General features: G+C 48.2%; 1 protein-coding gene across 1 annotated transcript in view; it reads right to left on the bottom strand.

The window, feature by feature from the left end:
- The window catches only part of ZNF148 (zinc finger protein 148), a 171,343-nt gene that overhangs the window by 81,031 nt on the left and 62,663 nt on the right, over positions 1 to 27,649 (bottom strand). The window contains exon 3 of the mRNA XM_078682438.1: positions 17,377 to 17,505. Coding sequence (XP_078538564.1) covers positions 17,377 to 17,505 — 129 coding nt within the window. The remainder of the gene's footprint in view (positions 1 to 17,376; positions 17,506 to 27,649) is intronic.

Genomic DNA, 27,649 nt, shown 5'->3' with positions numbered 1-27,649 from the left:
GTTCTTATTACAAGAGGAATGTCTAAGCGCCAAGAAGATTGAGAAAGACTGTTAGAAATGGGATTTCTGGCTAGCTGAGACTTGGGCCAAAGCGAGGCAGAAACCACCACTCTAGTCAGGATAAGGGAGTTACATTTCTAAAATAACCTCTGCTCACCCCCTTGGTAGGTTGACACAAGCAGCCAGGCTTATCTTAGAGGAAGTGTGTAAAGCATTTGCACATAACCAACAGTAAAACAGTGTACGCATTACAGAAGGACACCACACGAGTTTATAAAAATATCCAATTTTTATATACTTAAGACAAGACCACATACAATAAAAATCCACAATAATATACTCCAAAATCTTCACTTATCAAAATATGCTTTTAAAAATAGTTCCTTGATGTCGATAGCTAAGTCCGAGGCTATCACGGCGTCGTGAACAACAAATCCAAAAACATTTCTGGCTGAACGCGGGGTCGCAGGCCAACTACGGTGTCGGGAAGACCCGCAAACAGTACCTTTCAGAGATGCAGGGCGATGGGGCCCTTGAAGTCACTCGTGTTGCAGGTCAAGCTTCTTTCTGATGGGATCTGGAGCGCTGGCGCCAACAGGCGTCGCGTGCTGCGGTGTGAAGCGCAGCGGTGCAGCGTGCAGTGCCCCCAGGTCGCGGTGTGAGCAGCAGCTCAGTTGCGTCTTCGGTGAGAACAGGGTTACAGTGCGAGATAGAGGCGGGGCGTGTCACAGTGCTAGCAGGTCACATGCAAGCAGCGGCATTTTCGTTGCTGAAGCGCTGTTGTCGGCTGACGAACTGGAGTCGATGGTGCCGGCGTCGGTAGGCCAAGGCTGCGATGCGGGGTGAGGGCGTGCGTCGTGTAACTTATGAGCGGTGCCCTCGAACCACGGTGCTAGCAGCGGCCTTGATTTCAGTGGGAAGTGGCGGTGTCAGGCCAGCCAAGGCATCCTCGTGAAGCAAGGCGGTGCAGAGTGCGGTGCCCACATATTGCGGTGCAAGCAGGGGCTCGGTGATGGCGTCAACAGGTGGCGTCGGTGAGACCAGGGTTGTGGTGCGGTGGTGCGGCGGTGCCCTCTGCGGTGCCAAAGCTTCGGTGTGAAGCAAGGCGGTGCGGAGTGCGGTGCCCACAGGTCGCGGTGCAAGCAGCGGCTTGGTGGCGGCATCAAAGGGCGTTGTCAGCGAGACCAGGGTTGCGGTGCGGTGCGGCGTTGCAGCTGTGCCCTCTGCGGTGCCTTCAGTACATGGAGTCGGCAGTGGCGTCGTAGACGTCGTTGAGTTGGTATTTCTCGGGTTGCAGCACGAAACACACAGTCCCCAGTGCTGCGGATCGAATAACTTGAAGTCTTTGCTGTTCCCGAGACTTCGTGAATAGGGGGCAAGCCCTTGGAGAGACTCACAAATTAGGTTGCAGAAAGTCCAATCAAGGCCTTTCACTGCCCAAGACAAAAGAAGCCACTGCAGGTCAGCCCAGCAAAGCACCCAGCAAAGAGTTGTTCCTTTTCACAGTTTCTCCGGCTCTCCTTTTTGGCTGTCTTCTTGATCCAGATGAGTTCTAAGATTCAGGGGTCTGGGACCCAGCATTTGTATCTAAAAATCCTTTGATCTTCCAGGCATAGGGTGTCTGTGCCCGGCCAGAACCAGTTCTGCCTTCTCTGGTGAAATTTCCTGGCAGGTGGTGGAGACGGCATTGTCAGAGGCACACCAGGCCCTTTGAGGTGCAAGGAAATCTCTCCCCCTTACCCCCATCGCAGCCCAGGTCTAATCAGCCCTTTCCTGACCTACCTAGGCCATCTGGAGCCCCTCCGGCGCCCCAGCCTTCTGTCATCCAAAATCCAGACAGGCAATCCACATTCCAGCAGAGGCATACGGGATGACTGAGCAAGAAAATACCCACTTTCTAAAAGTGGTATTTTCAAACACAGAATGTAAAAATCACATTCACTAAAAGATGCATCTTTAGATTCTGAGTTCAGGCGTACTAAATTCTATTTTCTTACCGAATTCCCGGGGCCAGTTATGTTTATAAGATGTTATAAACAAACCTCCGTTTTTATCCTATGGGGACCTGGTAGCCTTACAATAGTGAAAACGAAATTGGCTGTAATTCACTATTAGGACATGCCACACACACCAGGGCACGTCCTACCTTTCACATACACTGCACCCTGCCCACAGGGGTACCTAGGGCCTACCTGAGGGGTGTCTAACATGTAAGAACAGGGAAGTTCAGGGACTGGCCAGTGTGTGCACTGGCCAGTTAACTGCGCATAGACTCTGTAATGGCAGGTCTGAGTTACCGTTTTCAGGGCTACTCACGGGGGTGGCACAACCAGTGCTGCAGGCCCCCCGAGTAGCATTCGATTCACCGGCCCTGGCACAGGCAGTGCACTTTAGTAGGGGCTAACAGGTAAATCAAATATCCAATCATGGAAACACCAATCCATAACACAATTTACAAAGAGCATGTGCACTTTAGCACTGATTAGCAGTGGTAAAGTGCCCAGAGTCCCAAAACCAACCCACATTTCCAACAAAGACTTAAATACCCATTAGGTGGTAAAAGGGGCAGTCTTTCATTTTCAGGAGAAAATAATCGTGGCAGTAGCTACTGCTGCCATAGGGAGCACAGGGACAACACTATCAACAGTCTGCTCTAATATCTAGCGAAGACGATTCGCTGCTAGACTGTTAGTGGGGGAGCCAATTTCGATTCTAGAAGTGCATTAAGACCCAATTTCTTAAGACACGAAACCACTAGAAACAATGGAAAGTGCTTTGGTGGACTCTAATCGACCAATCACATTGATGATGGACTTTAATGGAGCATGAAACCCAGACTCAGATAGGTCCTACAAATGGGCATACAATAAGAAACATAACCCTAAATTGGCAAGAAGAGGCCTTTTGTTCAATTTTAAATTAACAGGTATTCAGAGGGGGAAGAATAAGAAAGTCTCCTAGCTTTATTGTGGTAAATATGGCCGGAATTCCCACACAGACTTTAGTGTGGTGGGTTCATTATTAAAGGAGGAAACTGATTGTGCTCACAGATATGGGACTTGAGCTGCTGAAAGGTCAACTCAGTAGTGCCTGGAACTGGTCAATAAATCTGAAAAATAAATTAGAAGAAGCAGTTTTAGAGCTTAAGGCTAAATCAGGTGAATTTTGGGGGGAATTAATTCAGAATCCGCTCCTCCCTCCCAAACTGCCTTGGATATATTTAAGCTCTACACAAAAGAAATGCAGAAAAACTGGAACTAGTCTCCCTCTAAAGAAAAATAATGCACAATTGACTCACAACTGAAAATTAGAACTCTGGATCTTGGAGCCCATATTACTAGCAACTGCCTCATATTCACTCACAAAAAGGTTAGAGTGGAGAAGCAGTTAAAATACTACTAGGAAAATGGAATGCTAAATTAAAAGAGTTGGTCACCAGGAGATGGGAAGCTGCTGCTGTTCTGAAAGAATTTGACAAGGCGAGAAAAAAACAGGAAAATATTGGCATGGAAAATAAGTTAAACTAAGAGTCACATTGAAAAGATAATCTGTCTAGATAGTTGTACCCACCCAAATAATACAACATAGATTAAATAGACTTTCTACCAGTTTGAAGTCTGAGTGAGACATAAGCGTCGATATTACTCATCAGTACATCCAAAGTATCTCTAAAAAGTATTTTTATTTGCACAATTAATTAAAATCGTTGCAATTCATACAAAACACACACAGTTAAAAACACTGTCCATATTATGGTTTTTTTTTTTTTTAAAGGTATTTATGAGACCGAGATGGTTCATAGCTGGTAGGGCAAAGGTTCTTAGTGATCGTCTTCTATTAACAGGAAATTAATCTCAGTCATGAATTTTACAAAGCGGGCGGCCATCTGAGCTGAGTCGCCCCTCATACACTTCTCTAGAGCTTCTTGGCATTTCCAGACGTTTAGGGTCCGCCAAATTGGACGCAACAAAAAAGTTCGTAACGGGAGTAAGGTTCTGCAGATGCACAGGTTGTGGATTAAGTTGTCTTCCCCACTCTTACAGAAACGGCACTGTGTGGACACATCTTCCTTGAATCTCCGGCCATACTTGTACGCCCTCAGCGGGATTAGGCCAAAATGTATTCTCGTTAGATGATGTTTCACTTGTGGTTTCATGGATGACGACAAATAGTGTGGTGGAGTTTTAGGGCCATATAGTTTTGAGGCCCAGATGCCATGGGAGAGATTCTTCACGGTTAGGGCATCATGTTTGTGTGACAAGATCTTTGCTTGTTCGGTCAAGATTTTTGTGATTGGCCCTATGGGCAGCAAACTTGTCCATATGCCTCTAGTGCATCCAGGCAGAATGTTAAAAATTGGTTCCAGGGAGTGCTAGGGTTATTTAACAGAGACCATATGCAGCTCTTTAGTGTAAGATCATGAGCCTTTTTGGTTTTTAAACAATAGGCAATGAATCTTGCTTTCATTACCCAATGTTGGGATGACAAAGAGAACTCCATGCGGATCTGGACATGAGAGGTCGAGCTGGGTAGATGGAACACTCTGCAAAAGCACATTGACTGGGCTGTGTCAAGCCAGGTGAACATTTTGTCTTTAAAGGTTACGGCGCCAAAGGTTATTGTCGGCAAATATCTGGCGCCTATCACCCTAATTAGCGGTGAAAAGTCTGGAGAGTGAAGGGCTTTCTTGGTTCTTACAAAAGCCCCCCTCCAAGCTGCGGGCCACTCCCTGCATTGCAGTGATATGCTGCACTGGTCTCCCTTTGTGATCTATTCAAATTCCCAGATACTTGTATGCGGTAACTATCTCTATTGGCTTCCCTTCAATGTACCAGAGTGCTTTCCGGGTCGTGAGTGCAAAACTATCATTGCCTTAGTTTTGGTGATGTTGATCTCCAAAGCGTTTGTTTTGCAATACTGGGCCAGAGAATCGAAAAGTCTTTGAAGTCCCACCTGGGTTTGATCGAGGATAATCATGTTGTCAGCATATTGCATCAATTGAATTTTAGTAGATTCAATTTGTGGTGGAAATGCTCGGGAGAGGGCCAGACACTCGGGCAGGTCTGCTAAATATAGATTGAAAAGTAAAGGAGCCAATATGCATCCCTGCTTTAAGCCTCTATTAGTCATGATTTTATTGGTGGTTGACCATTTCAATGAAATTCTTATTTTTACCCAGGTGTCGGTATATAGGGCTATGAGAGCTTTCAGAAGGGGCTGCGGGATGCCCCATTTTGTTAACTTTTCCCAAAGGTTGGGGCGAACTCAACTGTCAAAGGCTTTTTGGAAATCAATGAAACCCAGATATAACGATTTTCCTTTCAATCATGTGAACTAGACAGATAAAATTATCTTCGATGTGGAAGCCCTTTTGGAATCCGGTTTGTGTGAAAGGTATTAATTTACGATCTTCCACCCAGGTGGTCAGTTCTTGCAGTAAAGTAAAGTAAAGTCCACATTTGTAAAGCGCACAATCACCCGTAAGGGTCTCTAGGCGCTGGGGGGCCGTCGGGAAGATTAAGCGAGCTATTGCCCAGAGTCACATGGTGCTGGGCTGACCTGCCGCCGGAGCCGGGGATCGAACCGTGGTCCTCAGATTCCAGCGTCAGTCGCCCTGGCCGCGGCGCCACACCACACCTCTGCAGTAGGAACTTGCATATGCCTTCCCTTCCAAGTCAAGAAGGGCTATCATCTGATAATTGTTGGGGTCAGCCCGCAAGCCTTTTTTGTGGATGGGGACGAGAAGCGATCCTCGCCAAGAATCTGGAATGAACCCACCCATTCTGGTTGCCTCAAATAAAGTGGCCAGCAGAGTGGCCCACCTATGTGTGGATACTTTGTATATCTCTGTTGGCATGCCATTTGGGCCTGGTGCTCCTACTGGGCGCATTTTCTTTATTATAAGTGCAACTTGGTTTGAGGTTATCTTAATAGTGGGTTCCACTTCAAGATTAGAGTTAGTGTGATTGAAACTAAGAAGGTGTGGCCGTTTGGGACTTGCTGGTTCTACATAGAGTGCTTCAATGTGGGCCTCCCATTCAGCAGAAGAGATATTAGTCACTGTGGGGGGTTGGGCAGAACTAACACCTTTGTTTACCCAACTCCAGAATCGTCTTTGATCCTTTGATTTTATAATTTCATGGGCAGTTGCCCAGTGATTTTCTTCTATCATTCTCTGAGAAATGAACCTTGCTTTCCTATATTCCTTTCGAGTGATTGATATTTTATCTCGCAAGGATTTGTAATCTGTGTCATTATAGGCTCGCCTGCGCAGCAAGTTGTTTAATTTGCGCTTAATGCTTGATGTAAGTTGCTTATGTTCAGAAAGACAAGATGTGATTGGGGTGTAATTATTTGGTCTTTCGATTATCTTCGTGGATAGGTTTTCTCTGAGGTCCAACACTGCTGTTTCTCACGACAACGCGGTCAGTTGATCACTGTGCTCCTGTTTCAATTTGACCAAAAAGTCATCCACCTTCTCTTCCATTGTTTCCTGGTTATCCACAGTCCACCGTAGCTTTCTTACGATCTCGAGATTAGAGTCTTTCCCGAGCAGATTATGTGTTGGGCGATGACAGTGCCGGGATGAAAATTTGCACGTTAAAACGGCGTGATCACATTCCGGTGAAGGAATGACCTCAAATTCCTGGACAAGATGGAAGTGGGCAACTGAAATCCCACCCCCTTTTGTACTGCATTCTAGCAAAAGACACATTGTATTGTATTGTAATTGCATTTATATAGCGCTTACTACCCCTGACAAGGCGTCGAAGCGCTTTTTCGGCGGGTAACACGCTACTCCGGGACCCATAGAGGATTAGTGTTGAATTAGTATAGTGAAACATGCAAGTACATTTCAAGTGGTGGATAGATTAGTCAGTTATTTGGATATGGAATGATAGCAGAAGGATAGAGGAGGACAAAGGTTTGTATTTATTTATTGCTTGTTGACGCACGCTATTCAGGAAGCCTATAAAGGATTAGTGGTGAATTAATATGGTGAAATATGAGGTAATTTCAGTGGTGGATATTAGTCTGTTATTTGGAGTGAAAAGGATAGCGGAGGGATAAAAAGGGAAGAAAGATTAGCATTCATATAGCACTTGTTACCCCTGATGGGTGTTGAAGCGCTTTTATGGCGAGTAGCACGCCACTACGGAACCCATAAAGGATTAGTGTTGAAAATTAGTATAGTATAAATATGAAGTAATTTGAGTAGTAGATATGTTATTCAGTTATTTGAGCAGTATATTAGTATAGATGAATATGGAATTTGAGAAGTGAACATGTTAGTCTGTTAATTTTGATTGAAAAGGATAGTGGAGGGATAAAAGAGTGAAGGATTTTTTTTTAGGTCTTAGCAGTAGGAAGAGGCTTTTGGATGAGTAAAAAGGAGTATTTGGAGGGGAGGAGTCAGAGGGGAGAGTTTCGAAAGGTTTTTTTAGGGGATCGGTTTAGTAAAAAGGTGTGTCAGATGATGCAAGGAGGGGTAGAGTAGGAGAGAGTCTAGAAAGGGTTATTTTGGCGATCATAGTAGTGGTATGGGGTTTGGGATAAATGAGAGTGGATGTAGAGCATATATTGATAGATGTATAGGATGAGAGATAGGGTAGTGCATTGGAAGGAGTAGTAGAAAGAAGTTTGAGGAGTCAGAAGGTTGGGCTAGAAGATATATTGAGCGAAGTATAGGCTGAGAAATAGGCTAGTGCATTGGAAATGCTAAAGTAGAAGAAACAGAAAAAAGGGCAGCATCTCTGGCCCTAGTCCCCACCAGTCTCAAACAGGCAACTACCCTTGTCCTCTCCGCCCTTAGCCTCAACGCCAGGCTGAGACGCCCTAAGCCTGGTCTTTTTTATAGCCCTAGTAATCAGGTGACCCCTTCAGCCAATGGGAACCCTAGCCCTAACACTATCCAATCACAACACTAGCCCTAAAATCTATAACCAATAGGAGATCAGGACCTTACTGCCAATCTTAGCCCTGGTCCAAGCACACAATCAGTTCAAAAACCCTGATCTCTACGTCCAATAAAGGCCTTAGCCCCCTACCAGTAGTCCCAACCCAAGTCCAAGCAGCCAATGGTACAGGTAGCCCTAGTCCCTACTTCCAATAGAAAGCCTAACCCTACTCTTAGTCCCACAACTAGTCCAACCACCAAGCACACCAGAAGCCCTAAATAGCTACTTCCAACTAAAGGTCTAACACTAGCCCTAGTCCCACCCTACTCCCAACAACCAATAACATAGGAAGCCCTAGTCCCTACTTCCAATAGAAATCCTAACCCTAGCCCTAGTCCCAACCCTACAATGATTGAATCACAGACCCAGAAACCAATCAGAACCCTCAAATACCCAACCAATGAGGACATTAGCCCTAGTCCAATAGAAATACCAGATATAACCACCAATCAGTGTACACATGTGCCAACCACTAGCAGACCATATAAGGTCCCAGCGACCTCAGACAAGGTTTGCTGGCCAGGGAGTTGGAAGCTGCTTCTCCTGTTCAGAATCTTCTAGGAGACAGACAGGCTCAATCCACACTTTGAACTTCTGCAGGTAAAGGCTTCACTAACTCGAAATCTAACAATACTGTTTGAATAAAACTTTACTCCCCCTGCTGGCCAAAAAACGAAGTGCACAGGCCCCAGTAAATACAGTTTAAACAGCTCACAGAAGCACCCTCTGATGTAGAATATCCCTGTTGCAGGGGGGCTGGCCTCACTGGATTTTACGACCAGCTTGTTCTGCATGGCGATCAACACTCCTACCGAGGCATTGCCACCTATTTCAGATGCTTTGTGTGGGATTCAAACACGTGAAGTCCTCCCAGGCAATTTCCTCCAAGGACCATGTTTCTTGCAAGGCAATGACATCTTGATTCTTCATGAAATGAGTGGTTGGGCGTTCTATTTTTTCCGTTGTTAGCCCGCGGATGTTCCAGAAACAGATTCTAATGTGGTGCATGACATCTATGTTGGGCTTCTGTTCGACCGAGATGCTCTGTGTTTTACCCTAAGGCCTGGGATAGCCAAGACCAGTCTTTGGAGTTCTGCTGTTTGAGATCATATTGACGAGGACCTCCCACTCTGGATGACGTTATTTGTAACAGGTTCTCTTTCCAGGGCGCTGTTAAGGTTCCTGCTAGGGAGCCACACAAAAGTGAAATAGGTTGCTGAGTAATTATGTTGTTTTTAGACACATTTTTATTATTATGAGTTGTTTAGAGATGTACTACTATGTCCTTTAAGAAAGCTGGGTACTTGGCTTTGGTGATGAAACTGATCTGGATGCCCCAATCGTTCAACCGATTTTTGTTGTTCATTAGTACAGAAGCCATGTCTATATTTTTTAAGGTCACTACCGTTCGTCTGACCCTGTTCTGGGGTGACAAAAGCCACACTTTCGATATCTGTGGTTTTTATATTTTCTAATCGCAGAAGGTGCTGACCCAGCTTTAGAATATTTCCTCTATTGAGGATGTCCCATTTCCCTTGAGATACGTACTCTGGGTACAGTAATAATTTGGTGCTTTCTTGAGTCAACTTAGTTACTTCTCCAGTGTTGAAGGAGATTTTATTCTGCTATTGGTTAAGATTTACCATTAGGGTTTCGCAGGGCATCTTTTCCTTGGGTGGTTGGTTTAAGCATTCTGATCTATTTTCCTTGGGTGGTTGGTTTAAGCCTTCTGATCTATTTACTTTAGAGATGCGTGGGCGGGAATTAAAAGAGAGGTCTTCCTCTCTTGCACGGTCTTGATCGGGCTGCAGCCTATGTACGGCTATCTCGGGAGCGGTCAAAGCCTTCCAGTTTTGTTTTTTTTCCAACTCGTCCCTCAAGTTAATTTGTGTTGCTCTCTCCTCTGTGTATGTTTCAGGTTTAATACCTTCCGCCTTGGATTCGAGTGCTAGGTCATGGTTACGTATGACTTTGTTCGTAGAACGCCGGCCCATGGGCTTTTCCATGCCTTGTTTGAGCAAGGGGCAACTACTGGGAGGTTTTATTGATTTATCCGGGGATGTTAAAAGATTTTCCACTGCATTTTTTGGTTTCTTTTTCTCCATTCGGTTTCTCAAGGATCTCCTCCTGGTCTTGCACTGTGCATCGGTCGGTGTCAACCTTAATTTGGCCCACGCCTTGTGTTTCAATGGTATTTTCTAGAGAGTAAACGGTTAAAGTTCCTTTTCCATGGGTGTTGTCGCTAGGAACCTCGGTTGAGTTGGCTGTTTCACTGTCTTCTGTTCTAAGCCAACGTAGTAATGCGCTGTCCTTTTTCCTGGCTTTATTTAGTTTCTTTAATTTCTTCTTATTTTTCCTGGACAGGAGTTGTCCTTCTGTGGAAGGTAGGCTGGCCATATTTGTTGACACTGTGGAGTTCAACATGTTGCCTGTCTCTTTTGCGAGGTTAGGTTGGATGGTGTTATCTGGGTGTCTTATTATTTGTGTTTTGTTAAAAGTACATATGTGGTCATGGTTACCAGCGCCTATCGGAATTCTGGCTAGATGCTCTTGTGTGATGGTGGGCTGCTGCTCGTGAGCATCAAAGGGTTCACAATATTGCATCTGGTGGCTAGACCTGTTATCAGTCATGTTATCTCTTATGTGATTTTGAAGTGATGGAAGAGGGATGATTTTCTGTGTCCGTCTTTGTGCCTCGTTCTTCAGGTCTTCAATTAAAGAGGACATTACTTCCGGGAGTGTTTCTAATTTTTTTAATATCGGGTTACAGGTACATCCACTATAGCATTGGTTTTGACTTTGATTTTTGTTTATTTCTACGTTGTTTTGGGCTCTGCTTATCAAGGAGTTTAGTTGGTCAAGTTTTGTGTCAATTCTGGTTATTGAATCCGCTACCAAGTGTAAAATGTTTATCTGAACATCTAATTTATCTGCATGCATGGGAGCAGCACTGGCCATTGAGTTCAAGGCTTGACCGATAGCTAAAAGCAGTACCTCAACCTTGTACGTGGTTGAAGTGTCAAGTGACCCCTATGCCAGAGTTCTATTTTTGAGAGGTTGTTGTCCTGAATTTGAGGATGTAATAGAGGTGATATTACATCTGAATAGTTACTAATTGACAAGGGTCGTTTCTTTTGAAGACTTTTGTTTAGATCTTTTTGTGAGTTAGGGGCTTTATTGACGGCACGGCTGTTGTTGGTGTCCATCAAAGAAGCATTTACTTTTGTCTCAAGCTGGTGTAGGACCCTATGAGCAAGTGTGGCTAGAGTGCATATGAGGGGCGAGAAATGGAGTAGAAGCAAGTGAAGGAAAGTAAAATCTCAGCGTTTGAGTATGAGGCTCCAATGCTCCTTTTGATTGATTTACTTCCGTTTCAATTGACAGCGGGCTTCGTAGGTGCAAAAGTTGCAATGCTGGCCTCGCTGAACTAGCAGACGAGATCCATATTGTTGATTCTGGCAAATTATGGCCTGAGTGCTCGGGTGAAACAGCGTCTTTGCCTTCCTTAAGATCCTTAGCTTCCAACCACTGTGATGACTCTTGGTGGGCCTCGCTGGGTTTCGCGCTACTGAAGTGACTGATTATGGCCTGGTTAGGATTTTTATTCTGTAAAACATCCCGGCTACTGTTTGGTAGTAATTCTTGGGAGGGAAGTAGGGCTAATTGTGGAGAAGGTGGTTCTGAAGTGACCGGATCCCTTCCAAGGCTAATTATCTCAGGGTAAGGAGGTGCCAGTTGGGGTGTGCTTGTTGGATTTTCCTCGGATTGGTTGTAAGAGCTTGAGTTCTCGTAGCTCATGGAGTGGGCTACTTCCTTGAGCTTTTGAGTCGGCCGATTGAGATAATCTCTGATGTCGCGACATTTCCATTTGGCTGACGACAGAGTATAATCTGATTGGGCTTCCTCCTGAACTTCTTGCCTACTTTTGACCGGGAATGTCCGGCAACTACTCTGGCTGTCCAGTTTAATCCCCTTAAGCACATCCAGGGTTCCTTCAGGTCGAGTTCCCTTGATCCGCGTTCCCGGCTGAGGGTACAGCATCTTGGCCTTCTGTCGTTTAGCGGTCTTGTGAGGGCGATGGGAGCTTTGCAGCTGCGTAGAGTTCTATGTTCGCATTTTGCTCTCCTGGTTGTGAATAAGGACGATTTTCTTTCTCTTTCACTGCGAGTGCTTTGTTTATTTATTTACATTTTTTTTCCCTGCTCTACTTTATTCCACCTTGTTCCTCTTTCACCCAAATAGGGTGGTGGCTGAGCTCTGTTTAGGTTCTTTTAGGTAGGCGCACGAGGAGTGTTTTAACTAATTTTCAACAAATATGGCATTCAGCAGGTACACCGGCATGTGGATCGGACATCCTCGGAGCCTCACTGGGAGTAGAGGAAATATGCGAAAATATGATGCAGGCCGACTGGATATACAGGGAACAGTAATTAGATCCTGGCAAGTGCCATGACTCTGTTGGCATAAAAGGCTTGTGGACTTGATTTTTTCCAATTGAGACCCAGCTCCTTGAGGAAGGTTATACAATCTTTTGTAGATCTCAGCACATCCTGTCAGGAATTTGCCTTGATTAGCCAGTAGTCCAAATAAGTAAAGATTTGGTGTTTGTCTTCTTAAGATTACTCTACTGGTGTGAGACACTTTGTGAAAATTTTGGTGGCTGATTTTAGACCAAAGGGTAGGACACGAAATTGGTACTGGCTGCCGGCTACCAAGAACCTGAGGAATTGCCTGCGGGAAGGATGGATTGGGATATGAAAAAACACATCTTGGAGATCGAGGGTTGACATTAAATCTCGGTGTTGAGATGTAGGAAAATATCCTGTGAAGAATGATTGCTTTTTAGATAGATGCTTAGATCTCGGAGGTCGAGGGCAGGTCCCCATTGCTTCCATGTCTTGCGAATTCGGAAGAAGCGGAAATAAAATTCTGTTCCATGTTGCGATAGAGGTACTTTCTTTATTGCCCCTTTTAGCAACATGTTTCTGACTTCTAATTTCAGTTGCTGTAGATGCCTGGGCATGGAGGGTTGAGGAGGAGGAATCTGGACGAATTCTAGGGTGTGGCCGAATTGTACAAGGTCTAGGACCCAGTGATCGGATGTTATGCCCCTTCAACAAAGTAGGAATTTGGATATCTTGCCCCCTAGTCTGAGAGAGGACAGGATCCGGGCAGCCGGAGCCTGGGACCAGTTATTGGTGGCAATTAGCTTCTCTTCCTTGGCCGGCAGCTCTTCTTCTGGGCGGAGGTGCTGTACGCCACTTGAGGGGGGGTTGCCTTTGGGTGAACTGCGGACGATATTTGTGGTAGGCCGAGGAGTAGGAGGGATCCCTTTATTGTTCATTTCCTCCTCTATATGCAGGCATACCCCTCCTCTGTGTCCACTAAAGGAAGTTTTCAAGAATGACTTTTCAGTGTCTGTATAATTTTTTATGGTCTGTAGGGCCTCATCCAAATGTTTGCCAAATGAATCTTGCCCATCATTGGGGAGGTCTAAGATCTTATTTTGTACTTCAGGACGAAAGGAAGCACCCTTAAGTCAGCCTTGTCTTCGGAGTATTGCTGAACCTGCAAGTTGGCGAAATGTAGTGGTGGTAATATCCATGGCGCAATCAATTTCTGCTGACGCCCTTTGTCCCTCCGGAAAACCTTTTTTGCTTCTAGTTTGGCCTCTTCAGGAAGCTGGTCTTTGTATGGTGCGATGTCCGCCCATAACATTCTATCATATCTGCCCAGTACAGCCAGGGAATTAGTCGCTTTCACTGTTAAGCCTGACATGGATGGAAACCTTTTCAAGATGTTGTCTAAACATCTCCCCTCCTTGTCAGGATGAGCAGAAATCAGCTGTGGAGAGGTTTTTGATTGCCTTTGAGCTGCCTGTGTGATCACTGAATCTGGCTTGGGATGTCCAGTTAGACAGGCGGGTGCATCCTCCAGGACCTTGTATTTTTTATCACGATGCAGAAGATCTGCTGTGCCTGTAGCAGGGTTTCTCATCACTTGTAGACCTTCTTCCCAGACGTAGTCCACCATAGGCATAGAGTGTACACTCTTTTGGAAAAGGTTCCTTGAAGTCATATAAAAACATTATTTTTGTTTGGATGGCATGGAAAGCTAAAATCTTTTGGCTGCTCTATCAAGTAAATTGTGAAAGCTTCCGATATCTTCTGGAAGTGACTCTGCCACCAAAAGAGAAGGAGATGATGGGGTTGGGATTATATAGTCATTCCATTATGAATTGGGCTCTTCAAGTTCAGCATACTCTTGTTCTCGTTCATCATAGGAGGTATCTGGGCCATGAGGTAGGGTAGTACCTGTGTACTGGATCCTGGAAGAGGCAAAGATGTAAGTCTTTGTAAAGGCGAAGATTGTTGTGGTTAAGGTGACCTGGTAGGTGCAGATGGATGGATAGCTGTTAATGTAGGAGGCTGAAACCTTTTCTTGCAATCCGATAGCATAGATTGCAAGTTCTAAATCAAAGAACTGGGCATACAAACTAGGTCCTTGTGGGATGGTTGTTCCTGAGTGGCATAATACGGTCAACCATAGTCCAGATCATATTATTCATCTTCCCCCTTCTGACACTTGACATGTACCTGGGAGGGACTGCTTGCCACGCCAAAGGGACCATCATCACCAGAATCCCCTTCCTGTTCCAAAAGTTGAGTAGGTATAAGGAGTGTCACTTCGCTAGGAGAGGTGTGCTGTGGAGTTACCAGTGGTGAATATCTATTTTCCTGTCTTTTTTCCTTAGTTGATGAGGTCTTCAACAAGGCTGTCAACGGCAAAGATTTAGCAGTTGGTGGAGCCGCCTTAGGTGGAGGTGTGGGCAGAGGAGCCATCATAGGCGGAGCCTTTGTCGGTGGAGCCATCGTCAGCCCCGAGATGAGTGTCGACGGAGGAGACCTCGTTGGCGCTGTCAACAAAGTGATGATCAACGATGATGGTCTACTGGCGGAGGTTATTGACGACAATGCCATGGTTGAGATGGAGGATAATGTAGACAGTGTAGAGACCGATTTGTTACCTTGGCCGTCGACAATCTGCCGGAGTGAGAAGTTGAGGGGGGCTTCTTAAACTCACAAGAGACTAGGAGGTGGTGTAGGCAGCTCTGAAGATGCCTTTTTAGAGGGGCTATGAGCTTCTTTTTGTCTTCAGAAAGAGACTTGGATCTCTGAATGATTTGGTGGGTCTGCAGCCTTTATATGTCCCGTGGGTGGGCTTCCTTAGGCTGTTGCAAGAAGGATCGAGAAGATGGAGCTCTTGCTCTTTTGTGGGACCCCCCCATTAGGAGAATAGGGGGTTCTAACTGTCTGAATCTGAGATGAGCTCATTTCTTGTTTTGAGCTTCTGTAGCCATATCAGCAGCCTGCCCTCTCTGTCCTTTAAAGTTTTCGAAGAAAAGGTACAACATACCTTACAGTATTTTGCAGGGTGATCTAGATACAAACAGTAAATACAATCCTGGTGAGGGTCATCAGAATGTAATCTTTACGTGACACAATAATTAAATGATCTGAAGAGACTTTTCTTCTCTTTGTCAGACATGGGGTTTTATCTGAGAAAAATACAGATGAAAAACTTTGCAGTAATCAATAAATAAAGATTGAGGCCTAGTATCTGAAAAGAAAACTGAGCAGATTAGAGAAGACTCCCTAGCATGAAGTGCAGTAGAAAATATGAGGTACTGGAGCTTATCTTAGGAGTGTTCTAAAGGGTGTTGGAGCCTGATTGGCTGGAATAGAAGTTTGAACTCTTTTTAAAGTGATGATAATGGACTAAAAAGTAAAAGGGCTAAAGCCTTATTGCTTTATAGTTATTATTCTACTACTATTATGTGGAATTGGGGACTCCCAGCTCTACTACGGGGAATGATTCAAGCATTAGTATCTATGAAAGTTCAATACTGGACTAACGGAGTTCTCCAAATTTTCTGCAAAACAAGAAGCAGCAGAAGCAAAATACTCTTTTACACAGAGACAGATGTTTTTCACAACAAACAAGCTTTGCATGAATATTCTATAGAAACTTTCCCCTCACGTCTGGTACTCTGAATACTTACTATACCAAAAAAATAGCTTCTACTTTTTACACATTTCTCAAATATATGCAAACCCATACTCAGACACCTTTCAAGTATTTCACATGCCCAGCAAACTAACTGCTGCTGTTTCATGAACAAATTAATTGTTCCCATCTTTTAGCTATGTAAAAACTGAGCTTGTAAAGCTCTCCGATACCCACTTGTGTGCAGTGCACACATAAAAAAAACAATACAAAAATACTTATTGAATTATAATTATGATACAGATCGATCCCATTGAAGTAGTAACTAGATCAGTAAAATATATAATTTTGGAATGTGTGGTATACTGGTAAAGCAAAGATATGCAGTGTGTGAACACTGATTACCATTATAATCAGACAAGGTCAACAGACTGAGAAGAACTGCAGTGCAACTTGCTGAGTTGGTCTCGCCGCCATCAGTTTCAAAACAGCTAAAATCAGGCCCCTGTCCATGAAGAAGTCCAGTTTCTTTTGTCACCCTTTTATCAGGGACATATTCCCAATATGCATACCTTTGGGGTGCTTGGTACAGTACCACGTGTTATACTAAACAATGTGTGTGTGCAACTATTGACTAGTAATCATGCACTAATACACATCTCAAGGAAAACTTCAGTCCTACTAGGGAATCTGAGGCATGACAATTGTTACGAATCTTCTATAACCTTGAAAAGTAAAGTATTTGTAAATGTTTAATTGCACTGGATTCATATAAGCCTCGTGGTATTGGGAGCTTTCTTGGAGTGGACCAGGGGGAATTTGAGAGAAGACATCATAACCTTTTTCAATTGCTGGTCCTTGAATCCATGCATGATGGTTTGGATTCAAGGCATAAACAGTAGCGGGGAAGGAAGAAGACAAAAATTAATGTTCTGCAGTAGGAATATACTACATTCAACTAGCAGTACATAATCCAAGGCCCGTTTTCCAGTGGCTGCTTTCAACAAATATATCTTGCTTTTCCTTCAAACAATCTGTGCAACTGAATTTAGTAGAGAAGCATGTGTGGCCTCCAATCGTTTTTGTGACAAATGGTCTGATGTGAGGACATTGTTTTTACTTGAGCTATTCATAAGTAACACTAACATCTTGTGACTAGGATGTAAGGTCTTAGAAAGAATCATTCATGGTAAACTTCAAATGATTTTCAATAGCATACATAGGCACTTAATAACTACCACATGTGTAACTCTGGAAAACAGAGGAAGAAAACCGATTAAAACTCTATTAAAACATAACTAAATATAGTATAGTCTATCAAAAGACAAGAAAGCACACAGAAGCCAAAGTTTTCTTAAGTAAAGACAAGATTCCATTTAAAAACTATTTTGTGTATGCCTGCCACAATTACCTTAGCAGGTGAACGTTGTTTCCGTTTCTTCTTTTTCTGCAAATCAACTGGTTCAAGCAGCATTTGATTTCTCTCGGCTTCCTGTTGTTCAGCATCATCCGAGAACTTAATCTCTTGTTTAACGCGTATCTAGGACGACAAATGACAATTTAAAACATTTTTAAACCTTTTTATTTATGCAATTTCATAATTACTAAAATACCGTCAGTAAGGTGAAAGATCTAATGTATTACGCCAGTTGCAGCCCTATGATCTGACATGCTAAACCACAATTGATGCAAATGGTAAAGAAATGGTTATTCAGCATTTAGATTTGCCACAAATCACACCAGAATCAAAACAGAACTAGCTAAAAACTGACATGCTTTATATTGATCTTTATGAATACTTTACAACAACCTTGTTGCTCCTGCTTCCTCTGATATTTTTTGTAGTGTTTCACATTTTCACAATCCACCTAATAACACCTAACTTAAATTATTATCACAGACAAAAACCAAAACTGCTACATTTCATTTTGGTAGTTTTCCTATTGAAGCTTTCATCTCATCAAGACGCAGACACTTCAATAGAAAAAACTCTGTGTTGCACAAAAAAGACATTTTCAAATATGCTTTTCCTTCAAATCTTTAATGGAGGTGAAAGAGAAAATCACATATTTTTTCGGTAGCAGCAGCATGCTTTTAAAAAGTAAATTGCACTGGATATTCTGCCATTTTGAAAGTTGGTAGAACATTTCAACTGTCAAGGAGGCAATGCCACAACTGTAGCCGAACTCTAGCATACTTTTTTTTATGGATTCTCCATACCATTCATAGAGGAAGCCTGGTTGCCCAGGTGTGCACACAGAAGGCATGTGAAACGTACCCATTCAAGTGCCAAGCCCTTTTAGCAGTTTTAATTGATTGATTCAGTCATCATGGCTCTACGTCCTCACAAATCTGCAAGAGTTCATGAGGTTTACTTTCCACATTTAATGTACATTTCTGCCCAGATTATTATTCTGTATTTTTTCTGCACCATCAAAGCAGGGATATTTGAACTTACTTCTTATTTTTTATTTTACAAGGTCTTATTGAAAAGATCGCAGTATGGCATTTTCTATCTATATAGAATTAGAAGCATTTATATAGCAAGTGTAGATCTCCTTTTATATTGGCAATCGAATTAACCCATATTCCTTCTTTCACATGCTAGTTACAGTTTTTCTCTAAGAAAACATCTGATAGAATAATCCATATGTTTTTTTCTCTTTCAACAACCAAGTCACAGTTGTAACGTCTTGTGTGTTAAGCATGTGCTTGACAAGTCCTTAGCACAGCTTTTCAGGTGCTAACCATGAGTTTAGCACGTCCTAGCACTCGATCTCAGGGAAAGCACCGGTGATCCACTCTCAGTGCCCCACCCTCTCATGGGGATGACATCAGAAGGGTTTCTGCTGCCACCCCCTCCCTTGGCAAGGTCTTGATGTCAGTGAGAGTACAGAGCACCGACTTCACAAAACTGGTCGGAGAAGAGCTGGAAGCAATTTCGAATCTCCAAGTAGGACTTAAATCTGGTAAAATTCGCTAGGTCGTGAGACCACAAGAGAAGAGACACACTGGGGGAAAAGTAGAAACTTCTCATTCCCCAGTGTCTCTCTTTTGAGCATTCCTGCTATGAGATCATAGGTGGGACCACGATCCCTCAGCAGGAATGTCCCATTGGACCACCACTCTCTTTTTGTTTGTGGGGGGAAGTTGCCTTTTAGTTAAGGTTGCACTCCCCAAGGGGCATACATTTGTTTTGGTATCTCATCTAGAGGCAGATCATTGTTTTTTTAGGCTGATCTACCACCACGTAACCCCACTAGAACAATAGGGACATCCGTGTTTGTGGGGAGAGTGGCCACCTGGCTAACAGTTGCATCCCCCAAGGGAAATATGTTTATTTTGGTTTCTCACCCCCAACTCCCCAGGAACAGACAAGCCATTTCTTTCAGGCAGTTCAGCCCCTTTTGGAGTCAGAGGTAGGAGGGGGCAGAATGCCTACTAGACCATCAGGTCGTTTTTAGTGGAAAGGAGGAGCAGCATGTGTTTCCAACTCATGCGTATAATATCTAGGGGCTTGGCTTTCAGGGCGGAATGCAGCTCTAGGTCCCAAGAGAGGGGTGGATATCATTATTAACTCACTAGGGATTGTGATGTGCAGTGTGTTTCACAGCCTGATTCTTTGTGCTTGATTTGTTTATGATCTACTTGCTTTTCGAATGTAGTAGTTTTGACTGATAATACACAGACACCATTCCCAGATTGTAAATGGAGCAGACACCATTCCCAGATTGTAAATGGAGCAATGTAGAGTAGGTGGATCACCTTTGACCACAGGCAAAGGCTTGAGGCAGTACAAAAGGGGGTGGTGATGGACGGAGCATCTGAAACAATCAAACACTCACACCCAGTCAAAAGATCAGGGTTTAATCCATCACCGTTCTTTAGCCCACTCTGCCACCCCAGTTCAGACATGGCTATATGCAAATCAGTCTGACCCTGTGCCTCATGGGAACAGTCCAGCCCGAACTGCCAGTCTTTAGGCCAGTACGAAGCGTACCCTGCGCACAGCTCTCAATCCTCGAGCCGGGGGATACAGAAGATGATGGTCGTACTAGCTACTTCACTCACTTCGAGTTGACTCAGGTAGTGTGGGTAGCGTCCATGGTCCAGCCGGACCAGAGTACTCCTCGAGCCGCGACGAGGTCAGCAGGGCTCGATCCGGAGGTGTTCTTGAGGAGCCGCGACAGCGTCAGCAGGGCTCTGGAGGTTTCACGAAGATCTTTGTAGTTCAAGCTCGAGCCGCGACGAGGTCAGCAGGGCTCCGATGGTCTAGTTCCGTCTTTCCGAGGACGAGCCGCGACAGCGTCAGCAGGGCTCCGATGTTCCAGTTCCGTGTTACGAGAAGGAGCCGCGACCGCGTCAACAGGGCTCAAAGAGTTCGAAGGTTCAGTTTTCCCCAAGGGTCAGCCGCGATCAGATCAGCAGGGCTTTCTTGTCCAGGATACAACTGCCCGCTAGTTGTTAGGCGGGCCTTGATATAGTCCAGTGGCCCTTTGATGTCCGGACCCTCACAGGCGGAGGTCTCATGCCTTGGGGGCTGGTCGTGGGAGAGGTCTGTCGGTTGGCTCTTTGATCCTCTTGAAGATGCGCCCGGGAATTCCCAGACGCCCAGCAGGGTCTGGAGCCAGCACTCGGGGAGGCCAGAGGTGCGATCGAAACCGGCCCACAGGGGAAGGCCAGAGGTGTGAGAGAAACCAGTCTCTCAGGGGAGGCCGGAGAGGCAATCGAAACTCCCTGTCTTATCTCACTCGGGGAGCCCTTTACCCCCCCAGCCGGGACTGGCGCGCTTTGGAGTCTAAGTTTCGCTGGGGCCGGGGTCATGCTAGGCCCATGGAGTCAGGGACCTCGGGAAGGGAAAATGGCTGCCGGGGGGCCCTGTGGGGTGATGCAGGCTCTGGGCGCTCGGAGCCGGGAAGGAGGCCGGGGGCATGCCGGGCTGGTCGTTGGCTGGCGGGGTCGTGCAGGGAGTTTGGGCGTACAGGGAGCAGGACGACCAGGGGCTTCTGGGTGCAGGCTAGGCTAACAGGGTGCTGAGGAACGGGGGGGGACCACGCCACGAGGCCAGGTCCAACACGTGTCCCCCCCAGCTGAAAGGCGGAGAGAACTACCCATCCCCTTGGGGGTTCTCTTTACTGAGGCGGAAGAATCGGGACAGGCCGTCTGCGTTGGCGTGGGCAACACCAGGCCGGTGCTCCACAGTGAAATCCATGCCCTGGAGGGAGATGGACCATCGCAACAGTTTGGGGTTCTCCCCTCTCATTTGCATTAGCCACCGGAGGGGTCGGTGGTCGGTTTGGACCCGGAAGTGAGTACCGAACAGGTAGGGCCTCAGCTTCTTCAGGGCCCAAACCACCGCGAAGGCCTCCCGCTCGATGGTGCTCCACCTTTGCTCTCAAGGGAGTAACCTCCGGCTAATGAATGCCACTGGCTGGTCTAGGCCGCTCTCGTTCATTTGAGACCGGACTGCTCCGATGCCATGCTCGGACTCGTCTGTTTGGACCACGAACTCTCGGGAGTAGTCAGGGGCTTGTAGTACAGGGGCAGTACACATGGCGTCTTTCAATGCTTCGAACGCCTCTTGGCAGGCGGGGGTCCAGCTAACTTTCTTTGGCTGGTTTTTGGAAGGCAATTCCGTGAGGGGACTACGATGCTGCCGTATCCCTTTATGAATGTTCGGTAGTACCCCGTGAGCCCTAGGAATGCCCGTACTTCTGTCTGGGTTGTGGGGGCCTCCAGTGCCACGATCGCATCAATCTTGGGCTGGAGGGGTGCCACTAGGCCGCTCCCGACCTGGTGCCCCAGGTAGACCACGGACCCTTGTCCGATTTGACATTTGCTGGCTTTGAGGGTGAGACCCGCCCTCTGCAGGGCTCTCAACACCTCCCCGAGGTGTTGGAGGTGCTCAGTCCAGTAGGAGCTGAACACCGCGATATCGTCTAGATACGCGGCGCTGAATTCCTCCAACCCAGCCAGTACCTGGTTAACCAGCCTCTGGAAGGTGGCGGGGGCATTTTTCATCCCGAAGGGCATCACCCGGAAGATGTAGTGACCATCCGGGGTGGAGAAGGCGGATCTCTCTCTGGCCCCCTCGGTGAGTGCGATCTGCCAGTATCCGCTGGTCAAGTCAAACGTGCTGAGATAGCGTGCCACTCCTAGGCGGTCAATGAGCTCGTCTGCTCGGGGAATGGGGTGGGCGTCGGTTCTGGTGACTGCGTTGAGCCCGCGGTAGTCCACGCAGAACCTTAGCTCGGGAACAGCGCCGGGGGCGGCCGCCTTCGGAACCAGGACCACGGTGCTGGCCCATGGGCTGTCAGAGGCCTCGACCACTCCCAGAGCTAGCATCTTGGGAGACTTCGGCCTTGATGCAGGCCCAGACTCGGTCAGGGACGCGGTAGGCTCTGTGCCGTACCGGAGGGCTGTCCCCGGTGTCCACGTCGTGGACGCACCAGCTGGTGACGCCGGGGATGAGGGAGAAAAGGTCAGAGAACTGTCCCAGTAACTGGCGACAGTCCTCGCGCTGCTCGGGGGTGAGGGAGGAGGAGAGACTCACTCACTCTACGGAGCCGTCTTTTTCTTTCGTACACAGGAGATCGGGGAGGGACTCCGTGTCCTCTTCTGCTCCGTCGTCGGTGGCGAGGAGCAAACTCAACTCGGACCGCACAAAGTGGGGTTTGAGGCGGTTCACATGGAGGACCCGCAAGGGGTTCCTGGGGGACTGCACATCTACGAGATAGGTCACTTGGCTCTTACGTTCTACCACCTTGAATGGCCCGGTCCACTTGTCCTGAAGGGCACAAGGTTCCACTGGGGCCATTACCCAGACCTGCTGTCCGGGCTGAAACTCGACCAGAGTAGCATTCTGGTCATACCAGCGTTTCATTTCTTCCTGACTAGCCTCAAGGTTTGCCTCGGCCAGTTCCTGGAACTTTCGAGTCTGATTTCGGAGGGCCAAGATGTATCGAAACACATCGGGCGGGGGCTCTGGGGCCGCCGTTTCCCAACCTTCTTTGACCAGGCTGAGGGGCCCCCGGACGGGGTGCCCATAGAGCAGCTCGAAGGGGCTGAACCCCAAGGATTTCTGGGGGACTTCTCTGTACGCGAACAGGAGACAGGGAAGGAGGACGTCCCACTTGCGCCTCAGGGGCTCTTCGAGACCCATGATCATTCCCTTGAGGGTCCGGTTGAATCACTCAACCAGGCCGTTACCTTGGGGGTGGTATGGGGTGGTGAACTTGTACGTCACTCCACACTGCTGCCAGAGGGACTTCATGTACTTGGAGATTAAGTTCGTCCCTCGATCGCTCACCACTTCTCGCGGGAACCCCACTCGGGAGAAGATCCCCATGAGGGCCCGCCCCACTACGGGTGCCGTCACCGTTCGGAGGGGAATGGCCTCGGGGTATCGGGTGGCATTGTCCACCAGGACGAGGAAAAACCGGTGGCCTAAGGAGGTCCGGTGGTCTAGAGGCCCCACGATATCTATTCTCACCCGTTCAAAGGGGGTACTGACCACGGGGAAGGGTTGGAGGGGAGCCTTGCGTCTCCCTCCGCTCTTTCCACTGGCCTGACACGTGGGGCAGGACTTGCAGTGGGCCTCCACATCGGAGCGCATGCCGGGCCAGTAAAAGTGAGTGACCAGGCGGTGGTAGGTTTTGTCCTGTCCCAGGTGTCCCGCCAGGGGCACATCATGGGCCAGGTTCAGGAGGAAGCCGCGGAAGCGTAGGGGTACCACCAGCACCCGGGCTGACCCTAGCTCGGCGGACTTCTGTTCACTGTACAAGAGGCCGTTTTCCCAATAGACAAGGTGGGAGCCGGACTGGTCACCGGCGGCCTGGGCGGCGGCCTGCTGTCGCGGCCCAACCAGGGAAGGACAGGAGGTCTGCTCCAGGCAGAATTCTTCTCGGGAAGGTCCTCCTTCCTGGCGCCACTGGGCTAACTCGGGAAGGTCGTCCAAGTTCGGGGTCTGTTCGACGACAGGGCCTAGGGGATCTGCGTCGGGGTCAATGCTCTCACTGGTGGGAAGCCCGGGGACTTTGGATTGCTCGCTGCCCTCCGGGTCGTCAGAGACCGGGCGAGGGTTCTCGGGTTCTACCCCCTCGGGGGTGGACAGTCGGACGGTCATGGCTCGGGTGTTCACGCAGGCCCACTCGGGCAGGCCCACCATCTCCAGGTGAGTTCTTCGCTCTACCTGCTTCCACGGGGAGCTCTCCAGGTCGTTACCCAGTAGGCAGTCCACAGGCATGTCGGTGCGGACCGTTACTCGTAACTCCCCGGAGACGCCCTCCCACTCAAACGGGACCTGAGCTATCCGGCAGGTGTGGACGGAATTGTCTGCTGAGATCACCCTGCAGGAGGCGTGGGGTACAATTTGGTCCTCGGTGACTAGGTGACACCTTACTGTAGTAATGCTGGCCCCTGTGTCTCGGAGCGCCCCTATGCGGTGCCCGTTGACGGTCACCTGCTGTCGGTATTTTTCAGTGTTATCTGGCAAGGGGGCTCCGGGGACCATTTCCCTATCACCCAGGGAGACTAAAGTCATGGCTGCTGGTTCCCACCCTTCTGGATCCTCGAACTCTTCCTCTTCTAAGGCTACTGTGGCTAGCTGGCGCGCGGGGGGGACCTGCAGCAGCGAGTTTCTTGAGCATGGGACACAGGGGGTCACTGGCATAATGCCCCGTTTGCTGGCACCTGTAGCAGGCGTTGCTGATTCTGGTTCCTTGTCTAGCTGGGGGGAACCCGGCTCTTGCTGCGGGGGGAGATGTTCTGGACTGGTTTCTGGGGGGGCTTCGTTGGGGCCCTGCCTGGGACCCCCTCTGTCTACCCTGGACTCCCCCTCCCCTCTGGCGGGAAGATCCTTGCTCGTGTCGGCCATAGTCTCCCCCAGGCCCCCGGGGGACTCTGGTGCTCACCCAGCGGTCTGCTTCGACAGCCAGCTTCCGGGGGTCGGCCAACTTGCTGTCCAGAAGGTGCGGTCTCAGTTCCACAAAGCAATTGGATGATAAGTGTTCATAGGCGATGAGATCAATGAGTCCTTCAAAAGTGGTCACCTTGCTGCCCTTGATCCACCCTTCCAAGGCCCAGCTGTACAATTCCACATATTCTACCCATGTGGTGCCGGGGATCTTCTTGCAGTCTCTAAAACGTTGTCGATACATCTCTGGGGTGAGCCCATATCTCGTGAGGAGGGCCTCTTGCATGTGGCTGTAGGAGGTTTGCTTGGAGGACGGTAGATCGAGTAGGGTGTCTCTCCCCTCGCTCAGGAATCGACCCCACAACCCGGCTCCCCAATCCTTCTGAGGAACTCGGTGGGAGGTCATGGCGACTTAGTAGGCCTTGAACCATTGCTGGATATCATCGTTCTTGTAGTACTCTTTTACCACATCTTTGGGGATGTGGACTTTTGGTTCCGCCGGGGGAACGGCTTCTCGGTTCTCCGAGGTTCGGTTGTCTCCACTCCGGGCCTTTAGTTCAATCTCCTTCAGGCCGTGCTCGTGCTCCAGCTGGAGTCTCTTGCCTTCGTGTTCCCTCTGGAGCTTCTTCTCCTCCAGTTCTCCTTGCAGCCGTAACTGCTCGATGGCCAGTTTCTTCTCAGCCAACTTGAGTTCCCCTTCCATTTTAAGGCGTGCCAGTTCTAGCTCGTGGCTTCGATTGCGTTCTCAGTCTGTCATCTCCTCCGGTGACAGACCTCTCTCCGTGCTGGGACTCCGTGTCAGGGAATCGGTTCCCTCACCCTCTTGGTCGCGGGTTTCGGTCTGTGGCCCTCCCTCTCCACCGTCTCCTTCTGGCGGGGGAAGATGGGCTCCGGCCTCTACCCATGCTGTCAAGGCTTTTTGGAAGTCCTCTTTGGCACTTAACCCAGTGGTAGCGATGTGGAAGTCTTTGCAGAATTGCTTCAGTTCTCGGTGGGTGTACTCTTCCAGAAGGTCTTTCTGGAATGTGGTCTTTTCGCTTGTTACAATGAGGCTCATGGTTATTCTTCGTTCAGGTAGTGTGTCAGTCGTTTTACTGTACGATCCCTAGACGTAGGCTCTTATCCCGTGGCTTGCCACCAATGTTAGAAGGGGCGATCTCAGAGGGCCAGGTTATGCTCACCCGACCACCCCGGGAACCACCTCTCCCACAAATAATGCTGAGTCTTAACGTAAGGTCCTCACCGGGGAGGACTTCGAGTCTAGGATAGTACACACTGAGCTCACACCACACTTACGAATGGACACCACACCGTAGGTTTTCAGTAACAAGTTCTTTATGAACAGTAGAAAGGAATCAGCACTCTTATTTACAAGCGATCGAGAGATCGTAAAGTCTCAGGAATTCGGGAAGAGGGAAGCGGGACAGTCTCAGTCTTTAGGCCAGTACGAAGCATACCCTGCGCACAGCTCTCCACCCTCTAGCCGGGGGATACAGAAGATGATGGTCGTACTAGCCTACTTCACTCACTTCAAGTTGACTCAGGTCGTGTGGGTAGCGTCCATGGTCCAGCCGGACCAGAGTACTCCTCGAGCCGCGACGAGGTCAGCAGGGCTCGATCCGGAGGTGTTCTTGAGGAGCCGTGACAGCGTCAGCAGGGCTACGGAGGTTTCACGAAGATCTTTGTAGTTCAAGCTCGAGCCGTGACGAGGTCAGCAGGGCTCCGATGGTCTAGTTCCGTCTTTCCGAGGAAGAGCCGCGACAGCGTCAGCAGGGCTCCGATGTTCCAGTTCCGTGTTACGAGAAGGAGCCGCGACCGCATCAGCAGGGCTCAAAGAGTTCGAAGGTTCCGTTTTCCCCAAGGGTCAGCCGCAATCAGATCAGCAGGGCTTTCTTGTCCAGGATACAACTGCTCGCTAGTTGTTAGGCGGGCCTTGATATAGTCCAGTGGCCCTTTGATGTCCGGACCCTCACAGGAGGAGGTCTCATGCCTTGGGGGCTGGTCGTGGGAGAGGTCTGTCGGTTGGCTCTTTGATCCTCTTGAAGATGCGCCCGGGAATTATCTGACGCCCAGCAGGGTCTGGAGCCAGCACTCGGGGAGGCCAGAGGTGCGATCGAAACCGGCCCACAGGGGAAGGCCAGAGGTGTGAGAGAAACCAGTCTCTCAGGGGAGGCCGGAGGGGCAATCGAAACTCCCTGTCTTATCTCACTCGGGGAGCCCTTTACCCCCCAGCCGGGACTGGCGCGCCTTGGAGTCTAAGTTTCGCTGGGGCCGGGGTCATGCTAGGCACAGGGAGTCAGGGACCTTGGGAAGGGAAAATGGCTGCCTGGGAGTCCTGTGGGGTGATGCAGGCTCTGGGCGCTCGGAGCCGGGAAGGAGGCCGGGGGCATGCGGAGCTGGTCGTTGGCTGGCGGGGTCGTGCAGGGAGTTTGGGCGTACAGGGAGCAGGACGACCAGGGGCTTCTGGGTGCAGGCTAGGCTAACAGGGTGCTGAGGAACGGGGGGAACCACGCCACGAGGCCAGGTCCAACACCTAGAGTCATTTTTAACCTTTTTTTCGTGTACATTCCCTGTGTAAAAAAGCATGTCAAGAGCTCCCTGAGCAAAGGGTGCGCCCATCCGGATGTATTTACATTCTGGACCAGGACTCCATGATGAAGCATGCCACAATGATGATTTGGGTGAGAGTCCTTTTCCAAAAGATGACCCACTCTCTCGTGGGATATGGACACACGAAGTAGCGACAAAATCTAAGAACAGTGATAACCAC

The sequence above is a fragment of the Lissotriton helveticus genome, chromosome 3_1 (genome assembly GCF_964261635.1).
Source record: "Lissotriton helveticus chromosome 3_1, aLisHel1.1, whole genome shotgun sequence".
NCBI classification, from domain to species: Eukaryota; Metazoa; Chordata; class Amphibia; order Caudata; family Salamandridae; genus Lissotriton; species Lissotriton helveticus.
Note: the sequence above shows the minus strand (reverse complement) of the source record. Positions and strands in the feature narration are given on the sequence as shown.